This window comes from Gopherus evgoodei, chromosome 2, assembly GCF_007399415.2.
Source record: "Gopherus evgoodei ecotype Sinaloan lineage chromosome 2, rGopEvg1_v1.p, whole genome shotgun sequence".
Taxonomy (NCBI): Eukaryota; Metazoa; Chordata; order Testudines; family Testudinidae; genus Gopherus; species Gopherus evgoodei.
This window is the reverse complement of record NC_044323.1, coordinates 207,987,208-208,003,635: the sequence shown is the minus strand read 5'-3', so window position 1 is coordinate 208,003,635 and position 16,428 is coordinate 207,987,208. Positions and strand designations below refer to the sequence as shown.

At 39.1% G+C, this 16,428-nt stretch overlaps 1 protein-coding gene across 1 annotated transcript in view; it reads left to right on the top strand.

Annotated features, from left to right (window-relative positions):
• The first annotated feature begins 9,259 nt into the window (after nt 1-9,259).
• Nucleotides 9,260-16,428, top strand: part of ARHGAP28 (Rho GTPase activating protein 28) — a 98,458-nt gene continuing 91,289 nt past the window's right edge. The window contains exon 1 of the mRNA XM_030552789.1: nt 9,260-9,535. Within this exon, the coding sequence (XP_030408649.1) occupies nt 9,411-9,535 (125 nt within the window). The 5' untranslated portion in view covers nt 9,260-9,410. The remainder of the gene's footprint in view (nt 9,536-16,428) is intronic.

Genomic DNA, 16,428 nt, shown 5'->3' with positions numbered 1-16,428 from the left:
TAATCTGTAATAGGTATATTCAAGCTGTTCAGTATTTAATCTGAGAGCATTCTCCTCTTGTCTTCTGTAGCCCATATAAACTGCTGAATTTAGTTGACATCATTAACAAACTTTTCAGATCAAATTATAGTTTTATATTCACACAGAGAATTTAGTTCATTCTTTTAATGGGCCATCTTCAGACCTGATTTAAGCCAGTAGAAATCTAGTTGCACTTGCAACAGAACTGAGTTTGATTCATTAGCTAATGCCCTGGAATGTTATATTAACAAGATACAAAATTGGCATTATGAAAATAGGAAGATTAGATGTTGGAAGAACCTTTGGTATAGGGATTCTGGATAGATTATACACATGGGTTATAAGAAACTTCCATTCTAAATCTCACTTCATTTGCAGTTCTGGTACAACCCCATAACCCAGATAAGATTCACCAAAGTTCACAGACCTTTTGTCAAGCCTGTGCCAATTTTCTAAAATTCACAGTCTAAGGCCAGAAGGGACCATGTGATCCTCTAGGCTGAATTCCTGTCTAGCACAGGCCATAGAACTTCCCCAAAATTTTCATCAGGTCTGAGCCAAGTTATGGTTTTCTTCAAAACCGAGAAATTTGGATTAAGGAAACAAACCGTTATTGTCGGAGTGTGGCTAGATCTCTTCTCCGTTTTCAACATCATTGACTGTATGCTGATGGCAACAAGCATGCAGAAATTTGCAGTAGTGAATGAGGAAGCACTCAGCTGAATCCACTCATTCCTATCAGCTAGAATCCAGAGTCATGACTGGGGCAACTACTTCTCATTACCCTGTTCCTTATCATTCAGAGACCACAAGGCTCAATTTTCTCTCCACTCCTCTCTGACATATACAAGAGATGTCTCAGAGAGGTTGTGAGATGTCACGGACTTGTGCGCAAGCAATAAGCGGATGACACTCAACAGTATGTCTCCTTCTCCACCAGTGAAGCCACCACCACCACCAAGATGCCACCTCCTACGAGGAGTAATTCACTCAAGTTCAGCCTAGGAACGACAGAAGTGAACTTATTGGGAAACACCTTCAGAAACTCAAGACTTGGGACATCAGACCACAGATTGTCAAAGCTATATGAAGATTCAGCTCACGATGGGCTCTTAAGTGCTCCTGGGCATGCAGATTCTAGCAGTGGTGAGAAATGTCATTTTCTGTTTTTGTCTGGCCGGGAGACTTTGTGGTCTTTCCTTTTGGGTGAAGGACCTAGTCACAGTGGTTAACGCTTTTGTCTCCTCCTGACTTAAATAACCACAACCCTAACTCAACTGGTTACACATTCACTTAAAAGTCTTGGTCAGGATCCAATAATAGATTGGAGCCTGACTCCCTTAGAGACCGCCCAACCTCCTACAGCTTTCCAATAGGACAGGAGAGATTCAGCTTAGACTATTAAGCTGTTGGGACTGAGTTTTATGAGCAACAAGACCCTGACTATGGATCTGCTTGTTGGAAGAAATCAGATGGAGCCTACTCCTGACATTTAAAGTGAAATCCAAGCTACACCTTATATAAAGCCCTCTCCAAAGAATAACAGTTGTAAACAATTTAAAACATAAATCCTGATTCTATCAATTCAGGCATCCCTGTAACTAGACAGAGAGAGAGAATACTTTCTTCTTAACTCTTTTGCCATGATTACTATTTTGTTAGGTGCTTAATACTCTGCCAGAGTGACAGACGAGGTACAAATACCACAGATGGATAGGTAACTCCTACAGTCTTCAGACGCTATATATTGTAGTTCAAAATGCCTGTAAAGGGACTTAATTTATTATGTTTAGCTGAACATATCTGTAAATCTATTTAAGCATTAATTTGCCGGGGTGTTGAAAAATGGTAGCATTTAAAGGCTATCAATTAATTATAATAACACAGCTGCATTTTAATACAAAAAAATGGGACATATCCTCTGTTGGTCTGAATTTTTGTTTTATTACTGCCCTGAAGTCATGCAGTGCATTATATATATATACCAGCATGTTATTTATGCCTGACCATTATGTTTATGATCATTGATGATTCTGGTACCATGAAAGATAGTGATAGTTATACAAAATAGTGATAAATGTGTAGGGCTGTTAGCACTTGGATACACCTATATGGCAAACTGACCCTCTTGTTGTTTTACTTTATAAATGTCCCTGGCCCTAAGAAGACTTTAATTAAAGTTCATTTGTGTTCCTATCAGTTGTTTAGAGCCTATTTTAAAACAACACAGTTAAAGCATACTGGACTAAGTTCTGTTGTAAGTTGCACCAGTACATTTCGGAAGTAAGCTCATTGCAATGAATGGAATTACTCCATGCTTACACTAGTGCAACTGAGAGCAGAATCTGCCCTGGTGTTTTCCTTTTATTCTTTTCTTCTTGGCTACAGATCCCCAACCCATGTATATGAATACATGAACACTGTATTTAACCCCAAATAAATACATATTCAACAACAATACCAGCATTCGTGACTGTCTTTGTGTTAATTTGGTCCTCTCTTACTCTGTATTTTAAGTCACAAATATGCCTGTCTGACTGTTTTACTTTTCCTTCCCCTGCTGTACACAAATTCCTACCCGGATCTTGTGTTTTTTTTTTTTGAGACTTCAGAATGAATACAAATATGTGTTTTAAAATAAGTATCAGCTACTTGCAATGCCTTGCCTTTCCAGCTTCAGACTCCTGTACCAGATTCCCATTTTCGGCTTCAGAAATTTTTCAGAGAAGCCAACCTCTCCCACAAGTTTTTTTTTTTTCCTCCCCAAGCTGAACACCCTACCACTCCTTCTGGGTAATTTTACTGCTTCAGAAAAAAAAAAAACTGACCACAGCATTCAGTGGCAATGTCAGCTGTCCCAGATGAAGCAGTTAGATCAACATGGCCTGAAGGGGCATGAGCTTAATAGATGAAGGGAAGGATATAAGCCCTTTTTAAACTATACCTACAGAAAGCCCTGCTCCAGGAGACAGATTAAAGAAGCTTCCTTTTCTGTATACAGTCAATATGTGAACAATGCTACATGAGTAGATTAATATGTCCTAAGGAAAAGCAACTTTTGAACTCCCAGAAAATAAACATGAATAGTTACTAAGCAAACAGCTTTGCAACTTGTTCTTTAAGTACTTCATTTTATTCATGAAACTACAACTATTGATGTTGTTTTTAGATAAACGAGCACACGATTATCCAATAAATAAAATATATCTGTGTTGGAGTTCACTGAAGTATGATACCTGATTAAGTATGGCACTTAGACTGAAAACTGTGGCATTGTACAGGGCTTGTCTACATCAGAAAGTTGCAGCGCTGGTGAGGGAGTTACAGCGCTGCAACTTTGAAGGTGTACACATCTGCAGGGCACCACCAGCGCTGCAACTCCCTGTTTGCAGCGCTGGCCGTACTCCCGTTTTGTCTCGGGTGTAGAGGATCCAGCGCTGGTGATCCAGCGCTGGTAATCCAATGTAGACACTTACCAGTGCTTTTCTTGACCTCCGTGGAAGGAGGAAGCCTCTGGTAATCAAGCTGGTCTCCTTTCCCGGTTTGCTCTCTCGTTCCCGGAACCCCGAGCAAGCAGGTCTCCTTCCCTGCGGTTTGCTGGGTGGCTCCGGGAACGCGAGAGCAAACCGCGGCGAAGCTGGTCTCCTTTCCCGGTTTGCTCTCGCGTTCCCGGAACCCCCCTTGAAGCCGCCCAACAGCGCTGCAGTGTGGCCACATCTAACACCACTTGCAGCGCTGGTTGCTGTAAGTGTGGCCACTCTGCAGCGCTGGCCCTATACAGCTGTACTAATACAGCTGTAACAACCAGCGCTGCAAAATTTTAGATGTAGACATGGCCCCAGCAAAGATTAGTTTTTCATTTTAGATTCTAATTGAAAGTCTGTGAAGCATCACCAGATGTTCTGATGTTTAACTTCTAAATGCTTCACATAAATAGCTTCACAGCTTTAGCAGTTGTAAAGTCCTGGCTCTGTTCTTCCCTGTTGTTATTTTTAACTCAATTTGAAAATGTCAAAAATAAAAAAAATTAGTAAACCTTGTTTGCCTCTGGTTTGTTTGGTTGGTTTTTGCTTCTGAAAATTTTGCTGTCTTCTACCAGCAGTGGCCACACCCCCTTTTCCCTACACACACAGACAGATGCACAATTGCTCACCCTCTCAGAACAAATAAATATATTTATCATGATACCTCAGTAATAGGGAGCAAGGGGTCAGAAATTAGTCTTACCTTACTGAAGACCTCTCCTTTCCTATTATATAACATACTCATTCAGGGTAAAAGGCTGAGATCCCATAGGCAATTTTCTGAATCTATGAGTCTATGAATCAGCCAGCAGGTATCACTACTGAATGGTGGAACATGTACCTTCTACAGTCCTCACCTCCTACCAGAGAACTGAGGACATTAAGACAGCTTAATAGCATTCCAAGCCAATACAGACTCATGGGACTGTTTGAAATGACCAGGGTTTTTTTGATATGACGTACAAGGATGACACTTTCTGTCTCCAAAAGCTGCTTTTTATCTTGGTGAAAAATTCAAGGCAAATGAGAGAAGTTTCACTTTTTTGCAATGCAGCAAAAGCACTTTTTTATATAGTACTGCTGGCTCAAGGATGGGGAGATGTAGGGGAAACCAACTCTAGGATTTGAATTTGTATATCTTGCTTCATTCTTTTTCTCCTTTGATTTAACCACTTAAAAGTGCTGAGTGTTATCTGGTTTCCCATTAAAACTGAATCTAGCTGAAGTTTGCATAAACTGTTCCAAAAGTTTTTCAAAGTGTAGCAAAATGTTTGTCAAGGCTGCTCTGAGTTGAAAGTTAGCAATGAAACTTAATATGGAGCAAGTTTTCCATAGTTTGTGGTTTAAATGACAACTTTTCACATCTATACTCCTTGCTGGACCCTGATCCTTCACAGATTCATACATGTGTTGAATGCGACTGCTCCACAGGCTTAAATAGCACATGTACAAGTCTTTGCAGGATCAGGGCCTTACATGGAAATTTCCCACAGTACTCCATGGAAAACTCTCATTGACTTTACTGGGAAGAGGATTAAGCCTCTCATGAAATTGAGGCCTCTCTAAGTCTACACTAATTCTCTTTGGTGAAAAGCTCTATATGAAATTTCTGTTTAGAAAAAAATTGCTGCAGAATAGTTTTTATAAGCAACATATATCATTTTTTCCATAATACATCCTTAGTCATATGATTAACAGCAATAATAACATTGTATCACCATGCCTTACAGATCTATGGGGACAAGATCTGTACCCCAAGAAGCTGACAGTATAATTTAGACAATAAACATTCTTTTGTCTGTTCTCTGTTTAAAAGAAATTTTGACCAAAAGAAATAGAAGTACTTGTATATTTAGATTTTAAAAGTCTGTTGGAGATGGCATAATTTCATGTTAATAGTTACTGAATGGCTTTCACTTTCCTTCTGCGCACTTATACTTTATGTATGGAACCTATATGGAGACACCTCTGCACAAAAGTTTACAGCTTGAGCAAACTGTTGCATTCATATAAGGACTCAGGATGGGCAGACTGGTTCTGAAAATATAAGAACTAGCCTTAGCTTTAGTCCCAAAATTTTCAAACCAAGTTCTCAAATGTTGGGCCCCTAACTCTGTATTTAGCTACATAACAAACTGGTTTGATTTTCAAAGACACTGAGTACTGGAAGTCGTTCCCCCATTGGAAGACGCCCCTGGAAGTCAAGTTTATTAATTTTGACCTAAAAACAAAACTTGGGGCCAGATCCTTAGCTGATGCAAATTGATGTACCTTCATCAATGTCAGTATGAGAATCTGGCCTCCAGAATTTCTACAGTTTCTTATTTGCCGTGACTCCAGTCATAGAGCAGTCACCATCAATAAAATCCTCACAATCTTATCTTTTGCCTAATTAAGATTACTATGAGTATTTGCAAATTCCATGGTACAACTGATTATTTGCAACTGACAAATGATTGAAAGCATTGCTATATTTAAATCACGCGTCTACTATATGAGTACAATCATGTTTTTTATTCAAACAGGATTTAATTTTTTTAGAACTCAGTAGATTCATAGATTCCAAGGCCAGCTGAGACCATTCTGATTATCTAGTCTGACCTCCTGTATAGCACAGGCCATAGAACATCTCTCAAAATAATTCCTAGAGCAGATCTTTTAGAAAAACATCCAATCTTGATTTTAAAATTTCAGGGACAGAGAATTCAGCACAAGCCTTGGTAAATTATTCCAATGGTTAAATATACTCAGCATTAAAAAAGTATGCCTCGTTTCCAGTCTGAATTTATCTAGCTTCAGCTTCCAGCCATTGGATTATGTTATATGCTGCTAAATTGAAGAGAAAATTATTAAATATTTGTCCCCTATGTAGATACCTACAAACTGCAATCAAGCCACCCTTAACCTTTTCTTTGTTAACATAGACCCAAAGAACTCAATCTATTTATCACAATAGGTCATATTTTCTAATCCTTTAATCATTCTTGAGGTTCTTATTTTAACCCTTTCCTATTTATCAACATCCTTCTTGAATTGTGGGCATCAGAACTGTACTCTTACGTTGCTTAAAAGCCTGCAGAGTCATCAGTGAGGGGAGAATTTGGCCCTCTATATATTGTACCCTTTTATTATTGCCATATTACTAGATCAGTTAAAATTTTATTTAATGGTTGATTTGTATCTTTAGTTAGTTTAAATCTGAGCAGAGTTTTTAGGGGTTTTGATAATATATATTCATCTGTCCTCAAGAGCCATTATGGATATAAACATTTTCTATTTCTGTTTTATGAATGTGCACTGACTGATTAATATGCCAAATATCTATTTGTACCTAAGCCAAATAGTCTGTCACTTCTAAGCAAGCATCTAACTTGTGCACCAACACACTATAAATCTCAGTAAAATCTACTGTTTATTTTACACAAAGAGAAAATCCCATTTATTAAATATATGCTTCTTTTTATGCTATCTGTAAGATCCTGTTTCCTTTATTAAATGTTATTAAATATGAAATGTTTATTTAAAACACATATACTAAACCAGAAGGCACTAGAAATAATAATACAAGTATTTTGCATTTATAGGGCGACTTTCATCCAAACGTAATTTAAATTACACAATCGTTGTCTGAAGAAAGCAAAGTGCTATGGGTGATGGAAAGGGGAGCAAGAGTAGCTTTTCTGGGGTTGTAGTCAGTAAAATAAACCTGTTTCGGTCTTGAATTCTCAGGTCTGGTCTCCTCAGAGAGGGCCAATGCTATCTCAACTACAACTTCCCATTTATCAGAGGGGTAGCCGTGTTAGTCTGGATCTGTAAAAGCAGCAGAGTCCTGTGGCACCTTATAGACTAACAGATGTATTGGAGCACATCCGACGAAGTGGGTATTCACCCATGAAAGCTCATGCTCCAATACATCTGTTAGTCTATAAGGTGCCACAGGACTCTTTGCTGCTTTTAACTTCCCATTTGGCTCCTGCTACTTTCAGTATTTCCCAACTGTCAGCTGCAATGTTAGCATCTCAAAGTGAATTTTAGAGGATGCCTTCCAATGATGACACTGGGCTCAGTTTACTCCTGCTGGAACAAGGAAATGCAAATTTCACCTCGCGCACCAACAAGAGAACCTAAATCCTAGCAGGATAAATCTGGGAGCCCAAATGGTAGTGATTATATGATCACCCTCCCAAAAAGTTCTGTTAGGGGATAACAGCTTAAGGTACAGTCAGTGATTTGTATGGATCATTCATGAATCAGCCTAGTTGATACCCCTCCACAGCCCAGAGATCAAAGAGCACAAATGTGGTTTTAAAGCCACCCTATCCCACCCATCCTACTCTGGACTTGTGACAAGCACAACTCACTCATGCCAGACGATGAGGCACTTTGACTCAATCTGACTCAAAACAGGGTAGTTAAAGGCTTCTGTGCTTACTTTCAGGCTCCTCCATTGGTTTTCTGGGTTAAGAGTCTATGCTGTCCCACTAAGACGCACAGCACAGAATTCACAGCCCATTGGGGTGCGGGGGGGAGGCAGGGGTAGGGATAGTAAGGTGCCATCCCCATCCTGGTCTGCTCTGGGTGTCATTTGAACAATCCTGCACGAGGATTCCTCAAAGTCAAAAGGCACTCTTATGGCTGTCTTACACAGTGCCTATACTGGGCAAATTCTCCCCCAGCTGGACCTGCGGCTTTTCAAGCCAGTCATGCATGCCACTCCAGCCCTTTTACACACAATAAAAGAGAAGGAGCAGGGATGAGGATCTCACCCACGATACTTACAAATCACAGAGAGTAATTTCACTGAATTTAACTGATGCTGTTGGTTACTATAAGAGTAAATATTTATTGTAGTAGTGTTTATTTTACAGGAAATATTAGGGCTGTGTGAAATCAGAGTTTTCACATTGCATTTCAACTTCACAAAAGAACTGCAAAGTTTTCTGGGGCAGTTGCTCCAAAATAAGGCCATGATTCTATTTTTATGTGTAAATAGAGAAATTTTAAATTTTCATTCTAACAGAGGGCAAATTTTGAAAAATGAGAAATATCAAAATGCATGTACTTATTATAAGAATCTGCCATTTCACAAAACCTTCATTATCTGTGAAATTGGGGTTGGAGGGCATAATAATCACTCTTTTCTGTAAATTTTTATGGAAAAATCTTTATTATTTTTCTACTGCTCTTTTAATTATCCATCCAGCAAGTATTAAAGATTGTTGAAAGTCTAATATGTAGTCAGTGGAAAGTAAAGGCAGCTCTTTGCAGGCAGCTTGTAGAATTTAACTGACCTAAATAAATCAGGTTTATTCTTCCCTGGTTATTTAAACAGCCACATAGTCCAGTTAGTTTATGAATCTTTCATGTGGACATTATAAATTGCATTCCCCTTCTCCTTCCTAGAGCACTTTTCTTTTAAAGCACTGCTCCATTCCCATGTTGCTTAGCTGAAGAATGATTTCATTTCACTTTGCTCCTTGCTATCGTATGAAAAATCCTAACGAGTCTGCCCTTAGTTGAGAAGAAACAAAAAAAGAAATAACCCAAGGAGAACTTGTCCAGAGCAGCTGCCCTGAGCCTTGTAGGATTACCTCGGGTTTCTGGTTTCCTAAGAAACAGGGATACTTCCCCCACAGAGTTGTGTTTGTGGGCGGTGTTTTTGAATATATGCTAATTTAGCTGTCCTGACAGGAGAAAGAGCCATCTCACTTACACAGTTCTCCTGACAGCAAACGGTAGTAAGAGGCTATTACAGTGTAAGGTCATGCGTTTGCTTTTGTGATAGGGTCACTTGATCCTGTAAGTGAGTAAATGCTGGTAGTTGTCTTTGTCGCCAGACAGTAGGGAAGACATGTGCCTGTGATAATGGAGATAAAGGACTCGGGCAGCGTGGTTCTGACAGCCTACCATTCTTACACTCCATCTAGGATACCAATAATTGAACAGAGCTTTGTGCCAGAGATTTCCTCCAGCCATTCTCCAATCAGCAGGTAAAGCACGAAGGATTATAATGGGTACTGGGCCATTAAGTTTTGTCTGAGCTGATTTTGTTTTGCAGTCATGTTTCCTGCTAGTAGGTGAGGCAGTTTGCTGATGTTTTCAGATCACTTTTTGCCATTTAATCATCACTTTACTATTATGCATTATGGTTCCTGTCCTGCTGTGGGGAACTTATGCCATTCACTTGTGGTGTTCTTGATTAGAAATAGAAAATGCAAGTGCTTATTTTAATTTTTTTGTACAAGAGATAGATCAAGTTTTCTTGCTATCCAAGATTAGCAGCAAAACAATCCCTTATAAACAATACATAAATCTAGCTTCTTCTCAGTTCATCTTTTACCATGCTATGAACAGTTAAAAGTGTTAGTGCTAGGTGAGACAATTAATCAGAAAATTCAGTTCACTTTTGGATTCCACGTTGGTTTATGAAAATACTTATCCCCCCCTTAAATCATATCTTGCTTTTATTGGGATGTTGCAGTTGCTGATTCGCAGGCAGGCAGGCACACAAAGTGAGGCTACTTCTTTAAAGATGTCATCTAAATGAGAATATTTCTTTTAAAAGGTTGTATTGCAATAAATCAGGTATTTCATACAGATTAATTTTAGTTACATACTGTGCACTTGTCCACATGCATGTACAGTTCTGACATAGCAATACAGTCTTGACAATATCAGCATAGATGCTTTTATCTTAGTAAATCTCACTTTTCTCTTAAATATAGGTGTATAGATTGACACTATTTTCTAAAAATTAAAATTTGTGAATGTTTCTATTGTCAAACAAAAGTTTAGGGAACACTAGCATTGGAAATGCAAATTATTTTATGGCTTAACTGAATAAAATGAAACCTAAAATATGAGGAAATAGTGGATGTAGTTTAGATTTATCTCATTGCCAGTCACAGATAAATATTTGTCATTTAGGAATGAGCTCTGTGTGTTCTTAACAAGTGTTCTGCTAAGTACTTCATATTGTGAATTTTACAAGATGCTATTCAGTTTCAAATTTATCATTTAGTTCAAATGTACATGAAAAGATGAACATTTCAAGCATCCTTCTGTTCTTTGTTTTTACTGTCCCTCCTTATCTGATGCGGATAACTTCTTTGTTCAATTTAAATGTTGCATCACAGCAGTAATACTTACATAATTTCATTTTAAGAAAAGAAACCTACCGTACTGTTTTGGTGTTCAAATCACAGAATGATGGTGATACTGTTACTGCTGATAATGGTATTTGTTTTTTAAAAAGAGCAACTTAATTGGAATCTCAGTTTTTATCTGTGAGCTGAGCAATGAAAATGTGGTTGTCTGTTATCATTTCACATACTTGGGGTTAATTGTTTCAAAACTTGTTGAAAGCTCAGCTGGTAATGTGTCTGAATCTAAATCACATATGCATCACTTAAAGTTCCTGAAAAGAAAGAAGATATTAGTGCTTTTGAATATTTTGGAAGCTGTTGACATTAGCCAAAATTGTATATATTACTTTGGTGATGCAGTCTCCCATTTCTTGTCTTTCACTTCCTGCAGCTGTCTGGTAGCAATCACCAGATTCTGCCATATGGCCAGTCAGAGACTCCATTAGTGTTTCCAAAGCATTTTCCAAGAGAGGTTTTATTAACTCAGCATGCAGCCCTGTGGAATGCAGAAGGCATGAAGGCAAATGTACTGAATATTTTAGCAAATGGTAGAATAGTCTCTAGCTTAATTCCTGCTTCAGCTTCTGAGAGTTCTGTACTGCATTTCAGCTTCTAAATGGAGAGCTCTGTTGCTATCCTACAACATGAGGTTCTCTAGTATAGACTATTTCTGGTTTTGTTGAATCACAGTCTAACTTCCCTGTGACTCTAGTATGCGAATTCCATGATTCTTGAGGACAGCAATCTGTAAAAGTATTTCCAGACTGTATCTGCAGACAGCCAGAGGCCACCACATATCTCGTATTTAATAACAGAAAATAATCAGGAGCTTAGGCCTTGAGTCCCTTCTTCCTTTCATTGGGTTTATACAGGTGGATATAGTGGAATAAGATTTACACTGGTGTAAGTGAGAATAGAATCAGGTCCTTGATTATTACCCTTTGACTTATTGAGCAGTAAATCCTATCATCTTGGGAATTGGGATGTTTCATTTCCATAGTCATAGAAATGGAAATGAAAATATCCAGCACTTTTCTTGCCTTAGAGATATGACGTGTTGCTTTTATCAGAAAATCAGTCCAAATGACCCCAGCAGTGAGTGAAGGAATGCATAATTGCACAGTTTTATAGCTCTATGTCTCCCTTTCAGAAGAAAGAGAACAAGTTGCTAAAAGGGTCCAAAATTAATGGTTTGATACAGAGATAAGGAGCTTGTTCCTGCTCTTCTTTACATGAGTGTAAATCAGGAGCAATTCCTTTGAAGTTAATGGAGTTACGCCACTGGAAAATTTGTGTGTGACAAAAATAAGGCCCAAATATTTTACTTTAAAGATCCTTTATTTGCACTGATTTTCAGTTACTTCTTTAAAAATGGCAGCTGACTTTAGTTCCTCAAATGCTGTCCAATTTGAGATGCCTAGGGCCTGTTTTTCAGGGGTTTTCTGTGCCCCACTATTCCCATTGACTTGACTTTACAGTTGTCGTTACTCAGCACCTCTGTAAATCAGGCCTCGGTAGGCATAGTTGGATAATCTCGGCCTGCTGCCCTTCCCCATGAAAAATTTCCATTGACTTAAATGGTAGTTCTCCCTGAGAGCCCCCTTCCCCCCATGCCAGAGTAACTCAGTTGTTCAGTCAGAGAGAAACGGTTTGCTCCTCTAGGGAAGTAGCCTTGAACCCACTGCTCATCAGAGTGATGCAGATTTCAACAATCCATCAGAGGTAACAGGCATCCACACAGATACGCTGCTGCCCAATTCTACTTATCCTGCCCAGGTTTGGACATTTTCAGGGCCTGTCCAAACACAGTCCCCCAGGAAACCTTCTGCAAGTTTCACAGCATAAAGGGCAAAGCAGTGAAAGTTAATAAGCCTCATATGGGCAATGCAGGCAATGGGTCTGAAGGGAGAGAATGTGGAGGAACCAAATTTACTCCCCTAAACTACCACTCCTGCCTTTGGCCACCTCCTCCAGGCCTTTAATAAAGAATGCGTGACTGGATCCTTGGTGCCATACCTCCCACAGAAGTCAATTGAAAAAATTGATGTCAGAATATGGGTCCTATAAGGTACGGAAAATGCTCCTTACCTATCCATACCATTCATTTCAATTGCATACTTTGCTCCTTTTGTTTCATCTGCAGAACTTCCCTTTGACATCAGTGCAAGTTCTGTCCATGAAATGCATGCAGATTATGAAACAGGCTTGTGTTGCGACTACTGTGAGATCCATGGGAACTAAGCCCAAAATTTCCTTTTATTTCTTACAATTAAAGTGCAGAGGAGGTGGCGACTTGGATTTATAAATTAGAATAATTTTTCACTTGCCCTGTGCGATGTTTACTTCCATGGATTTAATTTTTTACTTGTCTTATATTTCACATGGTTGTGATTAAACACGTAATTCAGAATGTGATTATTTATATTTACTTATTGCTCATAAGGACAAAATACTGGCATACTTCTTGCTTTTATTAGGGATTAATCTAATTAATACTGGAGTATGTGTGCATGGTAGAGTGCGATTACTCACCAAATACTCTTCTTCTCACTTTTCTATCTATCCTATTACTTTACTGGCACTCACAGTTTGGTCCAGTGGACCAAATTCCCTGGAGCACCACAATGTGCAAGTCAATTTTCCATGGCCCAGGAGCTTTTGGCAACTGTGACCTTCAAACTGCAACTACTGAGATACATATACTTCTTTCTTATTGAACTGTGCTTCTGAGGTCATTCTGAGTTGATCTTTCTCTTGAAGCAACGAAGCCAAGAAGTCACTGAAAATATAGGTGATGATTTTCTTGCAAATTCAGTAAATTAGCAGGGTGCTTAAATGATTTCTTAAGGGTAAAAAGGGAAGTTAAAATAGTAACTTCCATGAAGTCTCTTTAGAAAAGAGTTTCCAAAGATAAATGTACTGTTTTCAGTGTTTCAATTCCAGTAGAGGAAGGGCATTCACAACACCATTCCTGGGAGTAATACAGGGAGATTTTCTCATTGTGCTCAGCCGCCTATGCTGGATAAGGTAAAGGAGCAGTAAGGTTATAGCCCTGCTTCCATATCATCCCTCTCTGTTCCAGGGTGCTAGGAGGGAGCAGCCTAGAATCAAAGAAGCACAAGGATTATGAGCATGCATAGCTGCTAGGTATGTGATGCAAAGAGGGAAGCTTCAGCAGTCATCCATGAAGCAGCTGGATTCAAAGCAATCCTAACTGGGTCAGGTTAAAGGTTAAGCTCCCTGTATTTAGACTCAAGTATAATGGCTAGACTGTGGTTTATTCCCTCATTGCTAACATGGCTACCCGTGAAGGACCTGATTCCGCTGACAGTTACACCAGTGTAAATCAGAAGTAACTCCACTGAAATGAATGGATTTGAGATCAAAATCAGACCAAAGTGGTTTATCCCCAAAAATTAATTTAAAACAGTTTCCCGAGATGCAATCACCCCATTATACATTCATTAAACAGCCCTATAGCAAATAAGCATTTTGGATGACAAATCCATAAGTACTGACTTTATGAATATATGCAAGAAAAGGAAAAAATGAAATGAGAAATGATGTTCATCAGCACCCTCTAAGCAATCTGATTAGTTTACACATTACTCAGGAAAAAGTTCTGAGATCTTTGAATTGTTTCAGGGTAAAAATCCTTCTCATTTTCTGCAGGCTCGGCATAACTCCTCCTCCCACTCGCAGGCAGGCAGCACGAAACAGGAGAGTCAAAAAAGAACCTGAAAATGACTTAAATTACTCAGTTGTCTCAAGTTACTTGGCAGCAGTTTCCAAGATTCTTGCTCAGCAGGGCCAGTTAAACAGATTTGGGGGCCCTGCAAAGCCATTAAATTGGGGGCAAGTGTGCGGCTTGGCACAAAATTCTCATGCAGTGTTCTTCCTCCTCACTTATCTGCCCCAAACTCCTATCTGATGTGACTTGGATGAGGGATAGGTAATGTAGCTCGAAATGATGTGTGTGGCCCTGGTGGTAATTAGTGAGATAGTGAATGGAGGTTCTGTTAAACAGGAGGAGAAGCCTGTAATGGGTGTAAGCCAGGGCTGTGATAAAGGCAGTGGGGGGTGGACACCTCTAGTATTTTCTCACCACAGAACTGTATGAAGCAGTGCATGTTCCGCTACAGCAGAAGCAGTTAGCATCACACTATTATTGGTGGGCCCTACGTGTCTGGAGGGTGGAGGCCCTGTGGCTGGATTTCTGGCAGAACTGGCTGAGGGGCCCTACTGCTCGGAGTTGTATACAAATGTTGTCAAGAACATCTTTTGCTGAGGCGCAGTGTAAACAACCGTAACTATTTTTTGATATTTAAACTTTCTCAGAAGACAAAAATAGAAAAAAACATGAAACAGTCTCGTTTTCAAGAACAAATCTTGAAGTATCTCTGGGCCTTTTACAGGAATTAAGGTTCCAAGCCTATGAAATCAAAATTTAAAATTGCAGTAATCGAAAATGGTAAAAGAAATAGGAGTAGGAACTGGGAAACATTAAAGTTAAATGAGCAAAGGTTGGGCGAACACATACTTTATAGGAAAACAGCAACTTTTGACATATTCCACTGACTCACAGTTACTAGCAACTTCCTAAGATGGGTTTATATGTATATATTTCAGCAAGTTGCTATGTACTATTATTAAAACATTTAGCAGGAGGATGAATATAAATAAGCCAGACAATAGTAGACACGTTTTTCCTGTAGGCTTTAGAAATACCTACAGAATGTCCTCTGGGACTCTCACTAAGGAATGTGGTATTTATAGTCAATTCTTCATGTTATGGTTGAAACTAGAGTTGACTTCTCTGGTTTCTTTTTAGTGTAGTGCTCCTGCTGATCTCCCTGGTACCTCCATGTGCAAAGCTGATGGAAAACATCTGGCACTGTCCCTTTGATCATTTTGTTTGGTTGAGCATTTGGCCAGCTGCCCCATTCATTTTTAACTAAGTCACTTATCTCTGATTACATGATGGTTGGAGTTGCCTGCAAAAATGCTGAGATCTGAGAGCCCTATGTAGGCATCTTTATATTGAGTCTAACATAGTTTAGAGACAGCATAACAAAGAGTAAGAAATTAAGAAGATTGCTGTATTGTTTTTTGCATGATAACTCATAATGATTCGATGTAAATATTGTAAGGTGTGAAAACTATGTAGGAATGAAATTACAATATATTATTTTTTTTATTTAAAGCTTGCTAAAAATTACTAGTAAAAGTTGGAGCAAGGTTCAGTATATGAAACAGAATCTAAAATATTAATTATACAAACACAGGGCCAGATCCTAAATTGTGCTGAGCATTCCCAGTGAAGTGAATGGGTCCCAAACTAATGCACCAATCTTTCCCAATGCACACTCTGTTTTCCACACTCTGTTTCAAGTGCCTGATAAATTGACAAATGTCCTGGATTCTGATTTCTTGTAGAGCCAGCAGTTACTTGTACCCTGGCAGTTTTCTGCTCTGATTGGCCAGTCTTCTCAACTGGGGAGCGAAGCAAAACTGACAGAAGTTAGAGTACCAGTGGGAATACCTGCCATTATCCTGCATTTCAGATATCATAGTGAGGAGAACCATACAAGATCCTAGGTAGACTGAAAGACAGCCAAAGCAGCTGACCCATCAGTCTACCTCCTTCCCTCTTTGCTTTGTAACTATGCTGCATCAGCTCTTATGGAACTGCTTCTAGTTCTGATGCAGCTGCCAAGGCCCCTTAGAGAAGAAATAGC